This window comes from Myripristis murdjan, chromosome 16 (assembly GCF_902150065.1).
Source record: "Myripristis murdjan chromosome 16, fMyrMur1.1, whole genome shotgun sequence".
In the NCBI taxonomy this organism is placed as follows: domain Eukaryota; kingdom Metazoa; phylum Chordata; class Actinopteri; order Holocentriformes; family Holocentridae; genus Myripristis; species Myripristis murdjan.
The window spans coordinates 17,763,389-17,787,131 of NC_043995.1; the positions used below are offsets into that span (position 1 = coordinate 17,763,389).

Here is a 23,743-nt window from a genome sequence, read left to right on the forward strand (position 1 = left end):
TTTGACTGTGATTCTACAGCCCAAGCAGCTGCGATAACAAGTATGGATGGCAGACTTGCTGAGAGCGACGTTCAGATGGAGATGCTGAAGGATAAAACCACAGGTACACACAAAACAGTCAATATTTTTTGTATTTCTGGTGGCTTACTACCTTATTGCACATAGGCCATACTGTACTGTATGTTTTCAGATGAATCTGTTTTGTGCTTGATTCGCCTGTTTCCTTCGCGTTCAAATGTTGGCTTGATAGATCTACCTCAAAATTTCCCACTCCAGCTAATATTCATGCCTAGGTTTACATTTGTATCTTGTTTATAAAAAAGATGTTTTTTTTCAGGAGCTACTTTCTGGTGGAGATGTTCACTTTGTTGTGTGGGTGTGTGGGTGCCATAGAAAGCATTTCCAAGACAAGAGACAGAGAGGAATGGCACATTCATGTGCTATTGGCTAAAATGCAAAACCTCATCGTTCCTACTTAGCAGTTAGCTAGACTATCTATCTTAATTTTTTTTAAAGAAAGCAGACAACCATATGATCCTTGTCAATGCAGTTATGTTTGCTTATCAGAGCCACTGTCCTCTGAATTAGTGAGCAATGAGCAGATTGAAAACAGCTGAGGCAGTGACACACAGAGAGAAAGACACAGAGAGAGGGTGGATGATAATGTGTTAATTACCTCAAATGAACACAGTTCAGGACTCAGAGCTGACGAACATGAGCTCCAGACTGACAGCCAGTGAGAAGCTGCTGAATGATGTACAGGCAGACAACACAGGTAACTGCCATTTAACTTTGATTTTTTTTCATTGAATTCTGAAATAAAGGCAAAGTCAGGCATTCACTAATCATGTTTTGTCTCATTATGACTCTCAAACAGCCCAAACAGCTGAAATAGCAAATATGGACAGAAGACTAGCCCAGAGTGAGCTGCAGGTGGAAGAGCTGGAGAACAAGAACACAGGTTAAGAATGGTGTTTCTGTGGATGACTATATTAAAGGACCATGCAGGTGTTTTTTTCACCGCGACATTACACACATTGCTTACTAATATAAATATACTACAAATCATTTTCCTGAACTACAGAAAGGCTGTTTAGTGATCAGACTGACTGATAGAACACAATGTGAACTCTGCCCCATATTTGATCTCATGGGTGACAAATTGCCTATCTTCAAACAAAAAAAAAAAAAAAAAAGACAAATAACAAAAACAAATGGCAAATGGAAGGTCTGAGGAATGCTCTGAAATAGTGAATGATCTACAGGCAGACAACACAGGTAACTGCCATGTAGCTTTGATTTTTGATTAATCAGGCAAAATCAAGCATTTAATAATCACTATATGTTTGACTGTGATTCTACAGCCCAAGCAGCTGCGATAACAAGTATGGATGGCAGACTCGCTGAGAGTGATGTTCAGATGGAGATGCTGAAGGATAAAACCACAGGTACACACAAAACAGTCAATATATATATATATATATATATATATTTTTTTTTTTGTATTTCTGGTGGCTTACTACCTTATTGCGCATAGACTATAATGTACTGTGTGTTTTCAGATGAATCTGTTTCTGTTTGGTTCGCCTGTTTCCTTCAAGTTCAAATGTTCACTTGATAGAGAGAGAGAGAGAGACAGGGTGGATGATAATGTGTTAATGACCTCAAATGAACACAGTTCAGGACTCAGAGCTGACAACCATGAGCTCCAGACTGACAGCCAGTGAGAAGCTGCTGAATGATGTACAGGCAGACAACACAGGTAACTGCCATTTAACTTCGATTTTTTTAAATTGAATTCTGAAATAAAGGCAAAGTCAGGCATTCACTAATCATGTTTTGTCTCATTGTGACTCCCAAACAGCCCAAACAGCTGAAATAGCAAATATGGACAGAAGACTAGCCCAGAGTGAGCTGCAGGTGGAAGAGCTGGAGAACAAGAACACAGGTTAAGAATGGTGTTTCTGTGGATGACTATATTAAAGGACCATGCAGGTGTTTTTTTCACCGCGACATTACACACATTGCTTACTAACATAAATATACTACAAATCATTTTCCTGAACTACAGAAAGGCTGTTTCGTGATCAGACCGACTGATAGAACGCAATGTGACCTCTGCCCCATATTTGATCTCATGGGTGACAAATTGCCTATCTTCAAAAAAAAAACAAACAAACAAAAAAAGACAAATAACAAAAACAAATGACAAATGGAAGGTCTGAAGAATATATATATATATATATATATATATATATATATATATATTTGTATTTCTGGTGGCTTACTACCTTATTGCGCATAGACTATAATGTACTGTGTGTTTTCAGATGAATCTGTTTCTGTTTGGTTCACCTGTTTCCTTCAAGTTCAAATGTTCACTTGATAGAGAGAGAGAGAAAGGGTGGATGATAATGTGTTAATGACCTCAAATGAACACAGTTCAGGACTCAGAGCTGACAACCATGAGCTCCAGACTGACAGCCAGTGAGAAGGTGCTGAATGATGTACAGGCAGACAACACAGGTAACTGCCATTTAACTTTGATTTTTTTTTTATTGAATACTGAAATAAAGGCAAAGTCAGGCATTCACTAATCATGTTTTGTCTCACTGTGACTCCTAAACAGCCCAAACAGCTGAAATAGCAAATATGGACAGAAGACTAGCTCAGAGTGAGCTGCAGGTGGAAGAGCTGGACAACAAGAACACAGGTTAAGAATGGTGTTTCTGTGGATGACTATATTAAAGGACCATGCAGGTGTTTTTTTTCACCACAACATTACACACATTGCTTACTAACATAAATATACTGCAAATCATTTTCCTGAACTACAGAAAGGCTGTTTAGTGATCAGACTGACTGATAGAACGCAATGTGAACTCTGCCCCATATTTGATCTCATGGGTGACAAATTGCCTATCTTCAAAAAAAAAAAAAAAAAAAAAGACAAATAACAAAAACAAATGGCAAATGGAAGGTCTGAAGAATGCTCTGAAATAGTGAATGATCTACAGGCAGACAACACAGGTAACTGCCATGTAGCTTTGATTTTTGATTAATCAGGCAAAATCAAGCATTTGATAATCACTATATGTTTGACTGTGATTCTACAGCCCAAGCAGCTGCGATAACAAGTATGGATGGCAGACTCGCTGAGAGTGACGTTCAGATGGAGATGCTGAAGAATAAAACCACAGGTACACACAAAACTGTCAATTTATTTTTTTTTTGTATTTCTGGTGGCTTACTACCTTATTACACATAGACTATAATGTACTATGTGTTTTCAGATGAATCTGTTTCTGCTTTGTTCGCCTGTTTCCTTCAAGTTCAAATATTCACTTGACAGATCTACCTCAAAATTTCCCACTCCAGCTAATATTCATGCCTAGGTTTACATTTGTATCCTGTTTATAAAAAAGATGTTTTTTTCAGGAGGTACCTTCTGGTAGAGATGTTCACTTTGTTGTGTGGGTGTGTGGGTGCCATGGAAAGCATTTCAAAGTTAGACAGAGAGGAATGACACATTCATGTGCTATTGGCTAAACTGCAAAACCTCGTCGTTCCTACTTAGCAGTTAGCTAGACTATCTATCTTAATTTTTTTTTAAAGCAAGCAGACAACCATATGATCCTTGTCAATGCGGTTATGTTTGCTTATCAGAGCCACTGTCCTCTGAATTAGTGAGCAAAGAGCAGATTGAAAACAGCTGAGGCAGTGACACACAGAGAGAAAGACACACAGAGAGAGGGTGGATGATAATGTGTTAATGACCTCAAATGAACACAGCTCAGGACTTAGAGCTGACGAACATGAGCTCCAGACTGACAGCCAGTGAGAAGCTGCTGAATGATGTACAGGCAGACATCACAGGTAACTGCCATTTAACTTTGTTTTTTTTTAATTGAATTCTGGTATAAAGGCAAAGTCAGGCTTTCACTAATCATGTTTTGTCTCATTATGACTCCCAAACAGCCCAAACAGCTGAAATAGCAAATATGGACAGAAGACTAGCCCAGAGTGAGCTGCAGGTGGAAGAGCTGGAGAACAAGAACACAGGTTAAGAATGGTGTTTCTGTGGATGACTATATTAAAGGACCATGCAGGTGTTTTTTTCACCACAACATTACACACATTGCTTACTAACATAAATATACTGCAAATCATTTTCCTGAACTACAGAAAGGCTGTTAAGTGATCAGACTGACTGATAGAACGCAATGTGAACTCTGCCCCATATTTGATCTCATGGGTGACAAATTGCCTATCTTCAAAAAAAAAAAAAAAAAAAAAAGAGACAAATAACAAAAACAAATGACAAATGGAAGGTCTGAAGAATGCTCTGAAATAGTGAATGATCTACAGGCAGACAACACAGGTAACTGCCATGTAGCTTTGATTTTTGATTAATCAGGCAAAATCAAGCATTTGATAATCACTATATGTTTGACTGTGATTCTACAGCCCAAGCAGCTGCGATAACAAGTATGGATGGCAGACTCGCTGAGAGCGACGTTCAGATGGAGATGCTGAAGAATAAAACCACAGGTACACACAAAACAGTCAATATATATATATATATATATATATATATATATATATATATATATATATATTTGTATTTCTGGTGGCTTACTACCTTATTGCGCATAGACTATAATGTACTGTGTGTTTTTAGATGAATCTGTTTCTGTTTGGTTCGCCTGTTTCCTTCAAGTTCAAATGTTCACTTGATAGAGAGAGAGAGAAAGGGTGGATGATAATGTGTTAATGACTTCAAATGAACACAGTTCAGGACTCAGAGCTGACGAACATGAGCTCCAGACTGACAGCCAGTGAGAAGCTGCTGAATGATGTACAGGCAGACAACACAGGTAACTGCCATTTAACTTTGATTTTTTTTCATTGAATTCTGAAATAAAGGCAAAGTCAGGCATTCACTAATCATGTTTTGTCTCACTGTGACTCCCAAACAGCCCAAACAGCTGAAATAGCAAACATGGACAGAAGACTAGCCCAGAGTGAGCTGCAGGTGGAAGAGCTGGACAACAAGAACACAGGTTAAGAATGGTGTTTCTGTGGATGACTATATTAAAGGACCATGCAGGTGTTTTTTTCACCACAACATTACACACATTGCTTACTAACATAAATATACTACAAATAATTTTCCTGAACTACAGAAAGGCTGTTTCGTGATCAGACCGACTGATAGAACGCAATGTGACCTCTGCCCCATATTTGATCTCATGGGTGACAAATTGCCTATCTTCAAAACAAAACAAAACAAAAAAAAAAAAAAAAAAAAAAAAAAGACAAATAACAAAAACAAATGACAAATGGAAGGTCTGAAGAATGCTCTGAAATAGTGAATGATCTACAGGCAGACAACACAGGTAACTGCCATGTAGCTTTGATTTTTGATTAATCAGGCAAAATCAAGCATTTGATAATCACTATATGTTTGACTGTGATTCTACAGCCCAAGCAGCTGCGATAACAAGTATGGATGGCAGACTCGCTGAGAGTGATGTTCAGATGGAGATGCTGAAGGATAAAACCACAGGTACACACAAAACAGTCAATATATATATATATATATATATATATATATATATATATATATATATATATATATATATATTTTTTTTTTTTTTTTGTATTTCTGGTGGCTTACTACCTTATTGCGCATAGCCTATAATGTACTGTGTGTTTTCAGATGAATCTGTTTCTGTTTGGTTCGCCTGTTTCCTTCAAGTTCAAATGTTCACTTGATAGAGAGAGAGAGAGAGACAGGGTGGATGATAATGTATTAATTACCTCAAATGAACACAGTTCAGGACTCAGAGCTGACGAACATGAGCTCCAGACTGACAGCCAGTGAGAAGCTGCTGAATGATGTACAGGCAGACAACACAGGTAACTGCCATTTAACTTTGATTTTTTTTAATTGAATTCTGAAATAAAGGCAAAGTCAGGCATTCACTAATCATGTTTTGTCTCACTGTGACTCCCAAACAGCCCAAACAGCTGAAATAGCAAATATGGACAGAAGACTAGCCCAGAGTGAGCTGCAGGTGGAAGAGCTGGAGAACAAGAACACAGGTTAAGAATGGTGTTTCTGTGGATGACTATATTAAAGGACCATGCAGGTGTTTTTTTCACCACGACATTACACACATTGCTTACTAACATAAATATACTGCAAATCATTTTCCTGAACTACAGAAAGGCTGTTAAGTGATCAGACTGACTGATAGAACGCAATGTGACCTCTGCCCCATATTTGATCTCATGGGTGACAAATTGCCTATCTTCAAAAAAAAAAAAAAAAAAAGAGACAAATAACAAAAACAAATGACAAATGGAAGGTCTGAAGAATGCTCTGAAATAGTGAATGATCTACAGGCAGACAACACAGGTAACTGCCATGTAGCTTTAATTTTTGATTAATCAGGCAAAATCAAGCATTTGATAATCACTATATGTTTGACTGTGATTCTACAGCCCAAGCAGCTGCGATAACAAGTATGGATGGCAGACTCGCTGAGAGCGACGTTCAGATGGAGATGCTGAAGAATAAAACCACAGGTACACACAAAACAGTCAATTTTTTTTTTTTTTTGTATTTCTGGTGGCTTACTACCTTATTACACATAGACTATAATGTACTGTGTGTTTTCACATGAATCTGTTTCTGTTTGGTTCGCCTGTTTCCTTCAAGTTCAAATGTTCACTTGATAGATCTACCTCAAAATTTCCCACTCCAGCTAATATTCATGCCTGGGTTTACATTTGTATCCTGTTTATAAAAAAGATGTTTTTTTCAGGAGGTACCTTCTGGTAGAGATGTTCACTTTGTTGTGTGGGTGTGTGGGTGCCATGGAAAGCATTTCAAAGTTAGACAGAGAGGAATGGCACATTCATGTGCTATTGGCTAAACTGCAAAACCTGGTCGTTCCTACTTAGCAGTTAGCTAGACTATCTATCTTATTTTTTTTTTAAAGCAAGCAGACAACCATATGATCCTTGTCAATGCGGTTATGTTTGCTTATCAGAGCCACTGTCCTCTGAATTAGTGAGCAAATATTGAAAACAGCTGAGGCAGTGACACACAGAGAGAAAGACACAGAGAGAGGGTGGATGATAATGTGTTAATGACTTCAAATGAACACAGTTCAAGACTTAGAGCTGACGAACATGAGCTCCAGACTGACAGCCAGTGAGAAGCTGCTGAATGATGTACAGGCAGACAACACAGGTAACTGCCATTTAAGTTTGTTTTTTTTTTTTAATTGAATTCTGGTATAAAGGCAAAGTCAGGCTTTCACTAATCATGTTTTGTCTCATTATGACTCCCAAACAGCCCAAACAGCTGAAATAGCAAATATGGACAGAAGACTAGCCCAGAGTGAGCTGCAGGTGGAAGAGCTGGAGAACAAGAACACAGGTTAAGAATGGTGTTTCTGTGGATGACTATATTAAAGGACCATGCAGGTGTTTTTTTCACCACGACATTACACACATTGCTTACTAACATAAATATACTGCAAATCATTTTCCTGAACTACAGAAAGGCTGTTTAGTGATCAGACTGACTGATAGAACGCAATGTGAACTCTGCCCCATATTTGATCTCATGGGTGACAAATTGACTATCTTCAAAAAAAAAAAAAGACAAATAACAAAAACAAATGACTGCTCTGAAATAGTGAATGATCTACATGCAGACAACACAGGTAACTGCCATGTAGCTTTGATTTTTGATTAATCAGGCAAAATCAAGCATTTGATAATCACTATATGTTTGACTGTGATTCTACAGCCCAAGCAGCTGCAATAACAAGTATGGATGGCAGACTCGCTGAGAGTGACGTTCAGATGGAGATGCTGAAGAATAAAACCACAGGTACACACAAAACTGTCAATTTTTTTTTTTTTTTGTATTTCTGGTGGCTTACTACCTTATTACACATAGACTATAATGTACTGTGTTTTCAGATGAATCTGTTTCTGCTTTGTTCACCTGTTTCCTTCAAGTTCAGGAGCTACCTTCTGGTGGAGATGTTCACTTTGTTGTGTGGGTGTGTGGGTGCCATGGAAAGCATTTCAAAGTTAGACAGAGAGGAATGGCACATTCATGTGCTATTGGCTAAAATGCAAAACCTGGTCGTTCCTGCTTAGCAGTTAGCTAGACTATCTATCTTATTTTTTTTTTAAAGCAAGCAGACAACCATATGATCCTTGTCAATGTGGTTATGTTTGCTTATCAGAGCCACTGTCCTCTGAATTAGCGAGCAAATATTGAAAATCTATCTGTGTTTACAACATCTATTGCACGTCTGTCCGTCCTGGGGAGGGATCCCTCCTCTGTTGCTCCCCTGAGGTTTCTTCCTATTTTTCTCCCTGTTAAAGGGGTTTTTTAGGGAGTTGTTCCTCATCCGATGTGAGGGTCTAAGGACAGAGGATGTTGTATTTTTCTGTAAAGCCCTTTGAGACAAATTTGTATTTGTGACTCTGGGCTATACAAATAAATAAAATTGAATTGAATTGAATTGAATTGAAAACAGCTGAGGCAGTGACACACACAGAGAAAGACACAGAGAGAGAGGGTGGATGATAATATGTTAATGACTTCAAATGAACACAGCTCAGGACTTAGAGCTGACGAACATGAGCTCCAGACTGACAGCCGGTGAGAAGCTGCTGAATGATGTACAGGCAGACAACACAGGTAACTGCCATTTAACTTTGATTTTTTTTTAATTGAATACTGAAATAAAGGCAAAGTCAGGCATTCACTAATCATGTTTTGTCTCACTGTGACTCCCAAACAGCCCAAACAGCTGAAATAGCAAATATGGACAGAAGACTAGGCCAGAGTGAGCTGCAGGTGGAAGAGCTGGAGAGCAAGAACACAGGTTAAGCATGGTGTTTACCATGCAGGTGTTTTTTTTTTCAGCGCTACATTACACGCATTGCTTACTAATCTCAAGCAGTTTATCCAAATAAATAAATTTCAAAATAAAATTTCAAACTAACTTACTCAAACACTAAAAATCATTTTCCTCAACTACAGAAAGGCTGTTTAGTGATCAGACTGACTGATAGAACGCAATGTGAACTCTGCCCCATATTTGATCTCATGGGTGACAAACTGCCTATCTTCAAAACAAACAAACAAACAAACAAACAAACAAACAAACAAACAAAAAAAAAAACAAATAACAAAAACAAATGACAAATGGAAGGTCTGAAGAATGCTCTGAAATATCAAAAAAAAAAAAAAAAAAGTATGGTATGCTTTCTTTAAAAATGGTAGTAAACAAAGGCTAAAACGTGTTTATGTATTGTCCTTTAACTTACTGCACTACTCAACTCTATCTCCGGCTCTGTCGGTAAAATGTAATTAATAAACAAATATGCTTCTGCGAAAACATATACCAGCAGTGTTTTGTTATTTCAGCCCTGGACACTAGAGTGACAGCCAGTGAGGGCAAGATGGAGGAACTGGAGACCACAGATGCTGGTAAGGGAAACAACAGACAGAAACAAGCTTTTACTATTTTTGAACTCTTGCGGTTCATGGTATTGATAATATTCATAATATTCTCCTTTGGTGCAACACACATATCAAAAACTTCATGCCATTTCAGCTCTAGAGGTCAGACTCGGCACCAGTGAGAGCCACATTGAAGCACTGAGGAGTGACAATAACGGTAAGAGTCAGTTATCAGGTTTAGGGATAATGGCAAGATTGCTTTGTTTGCTTTAATTGCTCATCCATCTCTGGTCCCTGCTGTAGTCATCTTCACAAGACTTGGTGACATTGCAAGACAAGTGGATAAAATCCAGCAAGACATCACAAGTAAGATATATCTTATTGTTTAAAGGGCCCATACAATGACGGGGTATGGGACTCCTTGTTGGATTAATAAATCAGAGGATAAGTGAATAAAAAAAAATGTCATATAAACTAACCTAAAACATTCCTCCAGTGACACAAAATGTATTATGCTTATTCACAGACAGTCCCAAAGTGGCCTTTTCAGCTGGTTTGACCAACTCAGGATATATTGGGCCCTTCAATTATGAAAACACTCTGCTTTATTCCAAAGTCTTCACCAACTATGGCAACGGCTATGACATCACCACAGGTACAGCGCATATGGCACACGTTACAGCTATAATAATCCACACAAAGAAGCTAATATTCATAATATTATTCGAAAGGCCTGTTCACATTAGAGCTAAACGGTTGTCACTCCTCATGAAAAGGTACAGTATGTAGTATTTAAATTGAGTCGAAGAAAGAAATGGGATATCATATTCATAAACATGCTTTTCATCCGTGTATGTAAATCATGTAAATCATGTTTTCGTAAAGTTAGAATAAGTCTACAAACTCATGGGCCCTGGTTTTACACGGGCTGCATTGTTGCGTCGCCGTTTTTCTACAGCGGCTCAGACAGGACAAGCCAACCCAAGGTAGCTTCCATCGAGTTTCGCAAAAGCACTGCCATCTTAATTTTTCAAATCCATTTACGATTGACCCATCGACAGCAGCACATCCATATCAGCTCAGTACAGAAGCGACCGGTGAAATGATGGCCTCTATGTCTGACGGTGCTGCCAGCTAATCTGTAAATGGGGTCCTTTAACTCTAGTTAATATGCAAATTCACCAGGTTGTGGATGTATTGAGTAAGTGCTTTTTACTTGTTCATGCATGCAAACATTCTTCTAAATAAGCAAATGTGAGCGACTCCAGTTTATTTTGATGTCAAGCCCCCAAAATGCTAATGTGACAGGAGCCTAATAAACAAACAGTAACACCAATATAGCAGAGTACAGACCTTCCACACAGAAAACACCACACGTCTGGTTTCTAAGGTACACTACTGACACCTGCCTCACTCCTCCCTCCAAGGTACCTTCACAGCGCCAGTCAAGGGAATCTACTTCTTCCGATACACTGCCATGGGCATGAGCACATCCAACAAGATGGGTGTGTATTTAGTCAAGAACGGCCAGCGTGTCTTTACGAACGTGCAGGACAACTACTTCGGCAGCCACGAGTACATCTCTGGGGGAGTGGTGCTGCAGCTAGAGAGAGGAGACTGGGTGGAGATGCGTCTGCCTCAGAACATGGGTCTCTATGACGACGAGCACAACCACAACATCTTCTCCGGCTTCCTGCTTTTCTCTTTTGCCTGATGGAATGCAACTTCCTCTTCTAGAGTACGTTACAGTAGAGCAACTCCACACTCAACGCAGGAGACCAACACGCTTGCCGTGCTATTGTGAAAAACATCAATCCTGTTCAAATTACTGTTCAAATTACATTTTACAGCTTGTAGCATTTCCAGTTCTTGAGTAATACTGCACTTTTTAAAATGCCTGTTTTCTTTTGGAAATCACTAAATAGATTCTCCACAGATGATATCATACATGTTTGCAACTATATCTGCTCTAATCCACGCTAACAAGCTCAATGCTCCATGCTCCATGCTGCCTTTGAGCCAACTGAAACATGGAGCCAGAGCCAAAGGTGGAACTGTGATTTCAACAAGCTACTATCAACATAATAAATATGCTTTGAATTGCTGTTTCAGTGGCTGTTTTTTGTGCTTCATCTTCTGGTTTGCGGTACGTTTTGCAGTTTGTTATTTTGTGAATTTTGTCAGCAAAAATTCCTGGACCAGCAAGGTTGTTTACTGGTGGTCTTGATAAGAGAGCATATTCAGCCACAAAGAATCTATGAGTGTGTATCTGTATGTATATGCTTCAATATGTGAATGTGTGTGTGTTTGTGTGTGTGTTACCTGCAGGCCAAGTGGGTTGAGGCTGGTGTTAGTCCGGCAGCTAATTGGTCCATCAGTTTGAATCTCCATGGCGTAGAGCAGGTTTTCATCACGGAAACGAGAAGGCCAGCCAACCTGGAGCTCAGCTTCCCGAATACTGCTGGGACCAGAGTTATGGAGCTGGAGAGAGAGAGAGAGAGGGGAGAGAGAGAGAGAGAGAGAGAGAGAGAGAGAGAGAGAGAGAGAGGAAACAAAGTTATCAGGATACTGTGCTCCTTTCCTTCTTATTAGTAAGTCTCTAGTGACTGAGGCTATGATTAGGTTATCATAATTGTGCGATGATGACACTGGCCACCTGTGCTTTGGGCTAGACAATACTACAGTGCAGCCGTCAGCCTCTGGGGGGCGAAACAAGAGTTGAGCTAAACCTACAGCATCACCTGGCTCATCGTCCCGCAGCAAAAATAGGATAAATGAATTATGAGATTAAATGAACCATCAATTCAATAATTCCTCATCTGCCCCTTATCCCCCATCTCTCCGGCTCTCTTTTTCCCCTCTCTCCCTCTTTCTTTCTGTCTTTCTCTCACACATAATCACGCACACACACACACACACACACACACACACACATATGCACACCCTCACATGCATGCATGCTCATTAACACTGAAGCGAGTCATCCAAACAGGGCAAGATCCTAGCGCTGCGGGGCAGGAATTCTGCAAGCGCAAAACCCCGTCCCTCCTCTAACTAGAAGCAGCTGCCAACTGGGAAAAGTACAGCAAATGAAAATCATTATCAGCTGCAGGACAGGCCAGACACCGCTGCACTCTGGTTCAGCGGCGCAGACGTCTCGCTCAAACAAAGGGAACTCGTATATACAGCACACGCATTGACACGCGCACACAAACACAGGCATGCACTTTGTGACTTGTCGCCAGTCTGTCTACCCTTCCCTCCTTGTATGTATTTGTCTGACTCATTCTCATGTACCTCGATTTGACCTCATACTTCCCCTCAGCCATTAATATCCATAATTTTGTGCTCAGTCTTAAGAACATCCCTCCATTCCTCCCTCTTTCCCTGCCTCTGTTTTCCCTCCTTCTCTTTCTTTCCTGCTTAATTACTCCTGAGCAGGAGGCCTTTGATCAGCCAGAACCCCAAGCTTTATAGGGCTACTGGTTTTTGTGTGTGTGTGTGTGTGTGTGTGTGTGTGTGTGTGTGTGTGTGTGTGTGTGTGTCTGCATGTGCACTAATGTTTCCTTCACCTTACAGAGGCCCCCCTTCGTTGTAGACTAATTTACAGCTTCCTACACCTATTTCTTTGCTCTTTTCATCTTCATCCTCCTCTCATACAGCCATCTGTTCTGACCAACAACGACAACAAAAACAAAATCAGGCAGCTCTCCATTTTCTCTCTACTTGTCATCCCCTCTCTGACCACACCTTGTCCCTCCCATTTACTACAGTTTCAGCACATGTCCAGCATGTGTTTCGGTGTCTACCTCATAGATGTGTGTTACTTGCGGTCCCACGTCATCCTCTTTGACCGGCTTCTCTTTGGGCTCCCACCGAGGGAATGGCAGCACCACCTGAGAGGGATGAGACACCCTGTGGAGAGGAAAAATAACTCAGTGGCACTGATGCGTACTGACATGTGAAAAATTGCCATACAGCTATACTGTCGCCTGAGTAATTCTGTAATTGTGGGATATTTCATGTCTGAGAGATGAACCTTTTTCATGCATGATCATAGGAAATAACATTATTAGGAATTACAGAATTAATAACATTTAAAATAAGCAGCTGGACTTGAAACACCTGACAGATTTGAATCAAAATTTTTAAATGGCTGAAAAAACAATAAAAAAGAGCTCTCTATCAGCTCTTTCCGCCATTTTGCTTTTTATAAGTGATCATGGCATTAATTGCCAATACACCAAACATAACACGTCCATGTTTGTAGCCATGTCCAAGAAATCACACACATTGTTCATCTGAAAAGCATATGATCTGCATCACATGCGATCATTTCCTCTGAAGGAATTGATTCAGCTGATCATTTATTTATGCACCACTGCTGAAATTTCTTTTTGAGAAGTGCAGTGTGGGATTTGGTTCCAGACCTCCATATGGACTGTAGTTGATAATTTTAGGCCAAAAAGCAAAAATATCAATGATAATATGCATGGTATAGTTGACAAATTATTTCTTTGACATTTCTCTTTTGAAATTAATATCAAACATCAACATCAGCTAGTTGGCCTGTAGTAGATATAGAGTATTCAATTTCAGGGATGCTTTGGAAGAAAGCAAACAAGTTTTACATTACAAATGCACAATGTCTCTGACAGTTTCACGGTACACTCACAGGAAGAGAGAGAGGACAGAGAGAAAACAAGTTACTTCAAAAAGTGCTTCACAATTTGTTCCCCCCTGTGCTCCACTCTGTCCTGCTCAAATCCTTCATCCCACATCTTTCTTTGTTTGTGTGTGAAACTGCCTGGACCCAAACCACACCACGCTGGGCTTCAGGCTTTGAAGTGTGTGTGTATGTGTTTGTGTGTGAGCGTGCGTGTGTGTGTGTGTATGTGTGTGTGTATTAGAGGACATGTACGGACCCATGTGTGTGTCAGAGGGGCAGAACTATCCCATGTGCACATGATTAGTCCAAATCTATTTGTAGGAACGTGTTTTCGTGCTGCCCTCCATCTGCGCATGTAAACAGACCCACAAATTTAAACATTACAACTGGACCAATAATACACTACATAGACCGCAAAGTTAAGACTGCAGAAACCTGATCAATTGTATCTTTGTTAAACAGACTCAGCAACAGGGAAACAATGTCGCTGCTTTTCTGAGGCTGAGACACACTTTCAAACGCAAGGATCCTCGACTCACCCACGTAGGTCGAGCTGAGCTCTGGCAGCGATGGACAGATTCAGACTGACCAGGTTGCTGTCGGAGTTATCTTTGTTTGAGCTGAGGAGAGACACAAACAGGGTTTCTATCAAATCCAACACATTTAAACTGCCTTTCAGATTTGGTACCAGGTGAATTAGTTGAAAGGGACGCACAGAGATGTAACTAAACAGGTCACTTTCATCCCCTGTCCCTGGGCCGGTCAGCAAAGGTACAGCATGCATATAAAATGGCATTCATGTAATATTACATGTTGTGATCACTACAACTCAATTTTAAACAATACAGATTATGAAATGATAGTCCATTGGCCCATGAAATATTAATGGTAACATGTTATGAGTGTAGGTTTGATTTACTTTTTGCAGCTTTTCGGCATCACTAAAAATAAGTGGGAAAAAAAAATCTGCTGGTGTGACGAGATAATCCCACTTGTTTCCAATGAATTTTTATTTGTTTGGATTTTTCTGGGAAAGTGTATAAATACATTGAAACAAGGCAGAATAAAGCAGATCAGTCCACTGGTATTGAGTAAATGACACTTGATTCAAGACAAACAAGTGGGATCATTTCCACTTGTTCTGACAACAAGTGGGACTTTCTTCTCCCACTGGCAGATTTTAACATTGAATATGATACGAAATGACTGAAAATGTGATTGTTTTTGTGTGAAGGGAAAGCAAAGGACGAAACCTCACTACAAAGTGGTAAATTATGGTCAAAAGACTCAAACAGGAATTTCCCAGGCAGCGTGCATGACCAGGCTGCAGCAGCCTGTGTCTGTGTTTGGTGATGTGATTCATCAGCATCAATACGATGATGCAAACAGTGAACATGTTGTGTTGAGCTCGTCTCTCCTCCAGAGCTCCTCTGGGCGTCTGTCTTGTGCTGTCTCTGTGGCTTTTTCCAGCAGACCACAGGGACGGGACCAGGACAGACGCAGCTCTTATTTACATGGTTAGAAGACAATCATCCCTTTGTGTTTGTGTTTGTGAGTGTGTCACCTGTGGATCTGTAGCTCAAAGCTGATCTTTGGTCCGGCGTCTTCCAGCCGCTGGATGGAAAACCGCAGACCGACAGACAACTGGGGAGGAATGAGGGAGAAAATGAGAAAACTGAGAGACAAAGAGTGAATGTTATGGGAAAAGACGATAGTCGGGCGAGAGAGAGAGTGAAGTGAGAGAAGAAAAGAGAACGGGAGCAAGACGATGTCAGGTGAAGAAAGGCAGGAAAGAGATGACGCAAAGAGGAAAGAAGGAGAGGGCATACATCAAAGACTGTGTCATGTTAGTGACATCTGTGAGCCTTCAGTCTCTGCTAACTGGATCCTCTGTTATTATGGAGGCATAACCGGGATCTGTGAGTGTGTGTGTGTGTGTGCATGTATAGTGTGTGTATGTGGAGGGTAGTCTGGATCTTCTCAGACTAGAGATTTCTGCTGACCCTTTTGTCAATGAAAGACACACACACACACACACACACATACACACACATACACACGCTTTAAAGCAACATGTTTCTTGTCTTTCTCCCCAGTTTAAATCCCTTGTCTTCCAGGCTAACTTGTAACATGTGGAGGATTTACTTCAATATCAACTGTATGACAACAATGTGTGTGTGTGTGTGTGCATGTGCGCATGTATGTTTATGAGCGCCACTGAACAACAGGTCAGTCCGGTGAGGGAAATGACAGCATGCAGACTCACTTTAGCACTCCAGTGTGCAGGCCTTGGGGGGTGAGAGGGGAGGAGGGTGGGTTTTGGACTACAAAGTCAGACTGTTTTTATGGGACACATTACACATAAGAGAGACAGGACGAACGGGGCCATAAAGATCTGAAGAGACAGGGGACTAGAGACCAAATGTATCTCAGTTTTTCAGACAGACGGTGCGTGACCGTCAACTGCGGTATGATGCCGCCCATCATGGATGTCACATGAGGGAGGGGAGGAGGAGGAATATCGTCCCAGTACAACTTTGAAGAGGCAAGAGGCCAACTGTATCTCAATCACTCAGAAAGCAGTGGAGTGCATGCCTGCCAACGTTGAAAGTCCAGAAATAGGGAGATTTCATGCATGCGGCTGAGAAGAATTACAATGTCACTGCGTTATGCCGGTGCCAAAACAGGAAAGCTGGGGGTTCTCTAGCTGTACACCGGTGTCAGAAAAAGATGAGAAAGAGCGAGAGAGGCAAATAGGCCCAGATAGTGAGGTCATACCCAGCAAGCATGTGCCTCCTAGCGTGGATCAGGCCTGTCTCTGCTCAGTGAGACACTCCAGCTGTGTCATGAGGCACCAGGAATGAACTCAAATGATGAAAAGTGTTTAGTTGCACACTATTAGCCGGCCTGTATGCGGGTATGTAAGTATGTTCTGCATAAGCTTGTGGATTCCTGAGGGTCCAGCGGGGCAAGGCGAGAGTTAAATATGGGAAACATCTGGACGCCTGGGAAGCACACACACACACACACACACACACATGCAATCACGTGCACACACCTTGTCCCTTTCACTGCTGCGCTCCCCTCCCCCAGCAGTGAAACATGACCACATAATTGATTTATCAGAACGCTACGTGTCACCTTCAGAGCTCAAACACACCTTGTAACTGGCCTTAACACCCCGAGGAAAAGCCTGCATTCCGAATAAAACACCTCAAAAAATACCCCACACCCTTCCAAATACACACACACACACACTCTTGCACACAGACATAAACACACTTTGGCTTGCATGTGACATACTTTGCGGCGCACGCTCACTGACAAAGCAAACGTGATAGAGTTTCATGTCGGAAGGGACCGCTCTTTACTTTACAAAGCCTTGGCTTCCTGCGTGTGTCAGCCAGCCAAGGGCCAAGCGGATTATCATATGCAGACCCACACTTATGCACACACACCTACACACCTACACACAAGCTGAGTGTGAGGCATATAGTTAAGGGAGTTGGAGTGGGAGGAATGGGGTGCAGGGTAATGATCGGCTCTCATTGGAAAACATCAGTCAGTGTGAATGAAAGCAGGAAAAAAGACAGCGGCATCATTTGAGGGGGGGAGTTAAGAACCTGTGTGTGTGTGTGTGTGTGTGTGTGTGTGTGTGCGTACTGGTTTTTAAAACTCACCTCCGTCCCAGCCACCATGGGGTTCCCCAGGTCGCACACCACTAGTCTGGAGTCATTGACCATCCTGTACTCACAGTTTAACTTGGACAGAGACTAGAGGGAGAGGAGAGGAGGGGAGGACGTTAGGGTGAAAGGAGAGGAAAGAACAGAAAAAGGAAAAAAAAACAAGAGATGACATGGCAAAAAGAAAATAAGAAAAGGGCAACAACAGATAAACTCATAGGTGTGAAGGTGAAAGTAAAGAGTAAGGAAGGGAAGGATAATGCCAGAGTCGGGGGGGAAAGAGAGAAAGGAAGAGAGAGAGGGAGAGGGTGGGAGAAGGCAGGAGAGGAAGAGAGTGATGAATGCTCTGACAGTAACAGCCTCATCCATCAAACAGCCCCATTACATTCTCATTAGCACACACATACGGGCAAACACACACACGCGCGCACACACACACACACACACACACGAGTTGACCACATCCATTTCCACGGTCACTTATGTGCAGCTTGTAAATCATAACAGGGGCTATTGGGCTGTTGCCAGTAAAGCGTGCCCTGATAGCCTCGCCTTAATCAGTCAAAGCACACACAAACACACACATACACCCCCAAAAAGACACTATAGCAACAACAGGACGTGATGTAGCACTGTAACCGTCGTCTCAAATAGCTCACTTCCTTGTTTCATATGTTCACTTGGCACACGCTTCAATCATGATAAGACATCTGCTTCCATCCCATGTCTATTTTCGACATCCACCCTGTTGGCACTTAACATCAAACCAGGGTAATTGATTTCAGGCTAACACGATGTTGTGCGTAACTGTGTGTGTGTGTGTGTGTGTGTGTGTGTGTGTGCGTGTGTGTGTGTGCAAAGTGTATTTACCTCCACCCTGCGTTCCACTCCTATGTAGTCGGCCTCTGGTGGTATCAGTGTGTGGAGTTCGGTCTCGTACGCTCCCTCTCCTCGGTTCACCGCACTGATGGTCAACATGACCAGATTGTCATCTCCAATCACCAGCTCTGAGCGGTCCCTGTGTGTGTATTTGTGCGTGTGTGTGTGTGTGTGTGCATGAGAGAGAGAGAGTGTGTACAAAGAGAAAACATCATGTCAGTGATTTGGAGGAAAACGTGGCTGTGTAGAAAATCTCTCACTCCTGGCTCGATGTTTGTCTTTTTTTTTTTTTTTAAATTGGAAGCTGGAAGTTGTTTTTTTTTAATCTGTAAAAGTAAGTTCAACATTTCTGTTGGGACTGGGCCGCCTGACAGTTTCTCTTCACTCTTCAAAAGGTAATTATCCGGAGATACACTGTTTTCCTAAGCCAGTGAATATGTGTGTGTATGTGTGTGGTGGTGAGTTGGTTGTGCTTCGTGGTTCCTGCAGGCCTCCCCTCTGCTGCCTGGAATGTAATACCCCAGACCCCAGCTATAACCCCAACACTGACATTACTGTGTGTGTGTGTGTGTGTGTGTGTGTGTGTTTGTGTGTCAGTCAGCAGACGGTGACAGGATGTTTGCATAGCGCTGCCATGGTGATATCATACAGCTGGAAACACTAGAGAGACTAGGCTAATCCATGCACACATACATACACACATGCATGCACACATATACACACACACACACACACACACACATGCAAACACACGACAAGGTATATGGGACTATAATGTGAGCAGCTTCAGAGTAAACTTTGCTTATTGTGTGAGGAAAAACAGATGTGCCCTTTTAAATTTGCTGTGTGTGTACGTGTATGAGTGTGTGTGTGTCTGTGTGTGTGTGTTTGGCCCCGTGAGCTGTTGAGTGTTTACAGGTCGAGGTCAGGGGGTGTGTCAGTGTCAGTCTTACATGCTGGCAGAGAGCTGCAGGTCGGGGATACACATGTTGTCCTCGCCACAGTCCAGCAGGATGTAGGCCTGGGGGGACGAGACACACGAGGATGGAGACTTCAGGTTCACTTGCACTGACATCAAATGTTTCTTTGATCTTTTCATCGACAGTCGTGATCATATTTGTCTATCACAAATATCGGCTGCATGCATGTGTACATATGTTGTGGCAGCATAAAGCTCAAGGATAACTAACCCTAATTCACTCACATACGTATTCAAAAAATATGAAAAACTGTCCTGTGATACTTGAAAGTTGTATATCCTCTGGTGAGATGTAAGAGGCCAAGCTGGAGCAAGCGGCTTAGTTTAGGCGTATGTCAGGCTGAATGGAAAGCGCTCCCTCTGTTTATAGTTTACATGTTTCCCTGTTGTATGATGCAAGTTTTAGCCAATCACTGGCCTTCACTATATTTGGCTTCTGCCCTCCAAGCTGTCAATCACAACTGCTCACAACAAAGCTGAAGAGATCCACTGAGCAGGATTTGAATGCGCCCGGAAATGAAGAAGTTCTTTTCAAGTGCACAAACACACACACACACACATCCACACCTGCTCTTGAAGAAAGGTGCTGCTGTAATGGTTGAGGACAGGTGGGAGGTCTTGGCCACGAGCGGGAGGAGCCAAACTGTAGTTCAGAGCCAATGAGATGGGAGTTAATTTGTCCCTGAACTCGTCCTCCTCCTGAGACAAAAAGAAAGAGAGAGAAAAGACTGTGTATGGTTTGCTTGCAATACTTCAGAAAAAATTATGGATAGTTGATACTTTGTGTATAACAAGGCCTGCACAGCTAATTAATCTGTGTGTTTGTACGTGTGCACATTGTGATTTGCTCACTCTCAGGTAGACGGTGTAGCTTTGGCATGTGCGTGGACGATTGTGTCCCAGAATTAGGACGCCCGTGCGCTGAGGCTGTTGGGTGTCCAGGAAGAGAACTCTCTTAACTCCGCCCCTGGTGCCTTTCAACCAATCCAGCTGCAGTTCTGCTCTCAGGCCTGGAGGGTAAAGGAGTCAAAGAGAGGAAGACGTGGATGGTGGAAAAGGTGGGAGACAAGGTGGGATAATATGGAGAGAATGAGAGTAAGTAAGGACATGCAGCCAATCAGACACTCCCTAAATATGAATCCATATGGCCCAATTACTGTGTCTCTGTGTGTGTGTGCACTGCAGATGTGTGTATGCTTTTTTTCCAATGGGTGTGTAGGAAGGAGCCCTTGGTGTCATTTATAGGCATTTTACTCCTTTGGGTACCATTAGGCAGTGGAAACAATGTATTTTACACCTTCGCTGTCTCTCGTCTCTCTGTTCCCACCCTCCCTCCTTCCTTTGTTCTCCGTTCTGTTCGGTGTGGTTGAGCAGCGGTTTTGCAGCAGGAAACCCTAATGGGTCTGGCTCTGACGACCGCCAATCCCACTGCCTGCTTTTCCCTTTCACCTCCACAGTGAGCCCAGATGCTTACCTACAGAGTCGGGGATCCCCACACCGCTCACTGCTGCACACACATCCACCTTCAGACTGGAGGAACAGAGAAAACATTGTGAGTGTGAGCCTGTTGTACAGATGATCAGAAGACACACTTAAAGCACCGTCATGGATAGAAACACCTCTTCTTCAGCCTACCACCCTCTGTCGCATGTTGAACAAATCGCTTGTCTGCTGTTTTCTTGGTGCTGCATATCTCAACACAAAGAGCGTGGGACAAACACTGCAAGGGGCAGGGGTTCAGTTCTCACTGGGGCACCAATGCCAAAAGGTGTATGCATTCGTGATACAGGAATTATCTGATTTTTGTCATGCAAAGACTGGATACAGATTGATTCTCATCAGGTCTGGACAGAAAACAAAACAAAAACCCCAAAAGAGCACCAAAAAACCCCAAAACATGGAAACATGCAAATCAGATTTAAGCCACTTTTGTATGTGGTTTGAAATGTGATTGAATTTCTTCAGATGCATCTCAGTCTGACCCCTTTCCTTGACTTTCTGTTTTGCTTCTGCATTTTAAAAATGTGCCATCAGTTACCGTACATACACATGACTTATGTCCCAGTCACGACAACCAATGCATATCGCTTGGTAGCGCCTTCACACCAATCTGACCTGATTACCTCCAAAGAGCAGGGCGGACAGGCAGCAGTAAAGATCAGTTCTGAGAAACAAATTTGTTTGCAGTCAGAATAACAGAAAAATTCAAAGCCTCTGATCATTATATTAATCACTATCTATCTATCTATCTATCTATCTATCTATCTATATTATGTATGTGAAGTCTTCACTTTCTCTTGCAGCACGTGCCTGCACAAAGCTGATTTTAGGATACAGAGGACAGCAAAGTGTATGCCAGGTGTGTCATCCAAATTCTGCAAAATGAAAGCTGCTAGGCCACATTCAGAGCACACTTTGGACTGGAACAGCCTAGTTGAGCTACCATGATGTATGCACTCTTGAACTGTGCCCATGAGCAAGGCATACATCCCGTCCTTTACACCAGGGGGCAGTGGGAAATGCCTTCGACAACCATGGGAACCCCCTCCCTTATACACAGAGACATGGGAGACTGGCAATCTCTGTGCATTTCCTCCATTTGTGTGTGTGTACAATTGCACTGTATGTGTATGTGCATGTGTGTGTTATCGCCTCGTCAATCAGGAACAGGAAAGTGACCCCCACACATGGAGTGCTGCACTGTTAATATCCTGGAATTTAGGGAAGCTTACATACATCACGCTCCTGATCCTGCATTAAGGCTGCACAATAGGCATGAGGTAAATTACTTCACTCTGATTATTGTTTGTTGGGTTTCAGTCTGCGTGGTGCCTCAACAACCACAATGCAGATGTCGGGGAAGTTGTGTGTTTGTTGTTAATTAGGATCCCCATTAGCTGACGCAATAATGATAAGCTAGTCTTCCTGGGGTCTAAATGTGCGTGTGTGTGTGTGTGTGTGTGTAAATGTGTGATAAAATACAGCTCTCTCCTAGGAATTACCCCCCTACATCAGTTTGACCTCTCCAGGTGGTTTCACGCATGTTTAATGTGTTGTGTGCGTGGGTGTGTGTTTGCGTGTGAGTGTGTGTGTGTGTTTGGGTGGGGGTATTTGAGTGTGAGTATAATAAGCACTGTGTGTCAAACTCAAGTGTATGCAAGCGCGGAAATGACCTCTACTTTACTGACAACAGCTCTGGTCCTTGGTTAGTCATTACTGTATGTAATTATCCCCCTAAACGCATGTGAGCCCCACCACCCCGTGCACTGCTAGTCCTCACTGTGAACACACACACACACACACACACATAAATTGGTCTGTCACAGTGGCAAAGCTGAAATCTCAAAAAAAAAAAAAAAAAACCCTTCCCCCTTCCCCATTTCCCCATCGTGACTAAGCCCGCTCAAAACGAGACTGGTCATTAAGAAGCCGTCACTCGTTTCCACCGTCTCTCCTTGTCCCTCTTTCATCCTGCCGTCTGTCTCTCAGACACACACCGCAGGGGAAACAGCACAACTGTCCAACAGCCTTCACCCCCCAGAAACACAAGAGGCTCAGACATGCCTTAATTCTGGGAGCTGCCGTTTGACTCACTATGTGTCTGAATGTGTATGTGTGTGTGTGTGTGTGTGCAGCGTGTTCTGCGGTGGCCTATCTGATTCCATACCTCTGACCAAAACTTGGTGGTTTATTTGAATAAGTTGAGTTTTGTTTTGACAAAATTCCGCAGTTTAGTGCTCTCTGTCAATCTGCCCAAAACCCTATTCTCTTTTCAGGCCCTGCCAACACTCACACATACGAAAACACACACACACACACACACACACACACACACACACGAAGAATGGCGACTAGCCGACCATGCTTCCCCTGTCCAAATAGTCCTACAGCGGTTCCAACCCCATTAAGCTGGACTAACAATAAAATAGCGGCGCAGCAGCAGGAGCCTTTCAGACCCATTCCCTTCAGCTAAACTCACCTCCAGACTGTTCAAAGCCCGCCTGCTGCCCACAGGAACAATAATAATA

At 42.3% G+C, this 23,743-nt stretch overlaps 1 protein-coding gene across 1 annotated transcript in view; it reads right to left on the reverse strand.

The window, feature by feature from the left end:
* itga8 (integrin, alpha 8) overlaps window positions 1-23,743 on the reverse strand; it is a 59,743-nt gene that overhangs the window by 9,115 nt on the left and 26,885 nt on the right. The window contains exons 16-25 of the mRNA XM_030073227.1: window positions 21,190-21,245; window positions 20,568-20,725; window positions 20,283-20,414; window positions 19,690-19,757; window positions 18,728-18,875; window positions 17,855-17,947; window positions 15,739-15,818; window positions 14,714-14,794; window positions 13,315-13,420; window positions 11,828-11,986 (exon numbers count right to left, since the gene is read on the reverse strand). Coding sequence (XP_029929087.1) covers window positions 11,828-11,986; window positions 13,315-13,420; window positions 14,714-14,794; window positions 15,739-15,818; window positions 17,855-17,947; window positions 18,728-18,875; window positions 19,690-19,757; window positions 20,283-20,414; window positions 20,568-20,725; window positions 21,190-21,245 — 1,081 coding nt within the window. The remainder of the gene's footprint in view (window positions 1-11,827; window positions 11,987-13,314; window positions 13,421-14,713; window positions 14,795-15,738; window positions 15,819-17,854; window positions 17,948-18,727; window positions 18,876-19,689; window positions 19,758-20,282; window positions 20,415-20,567; window positions 20,726-21,189; window positions 21,246-23,743) is intronic.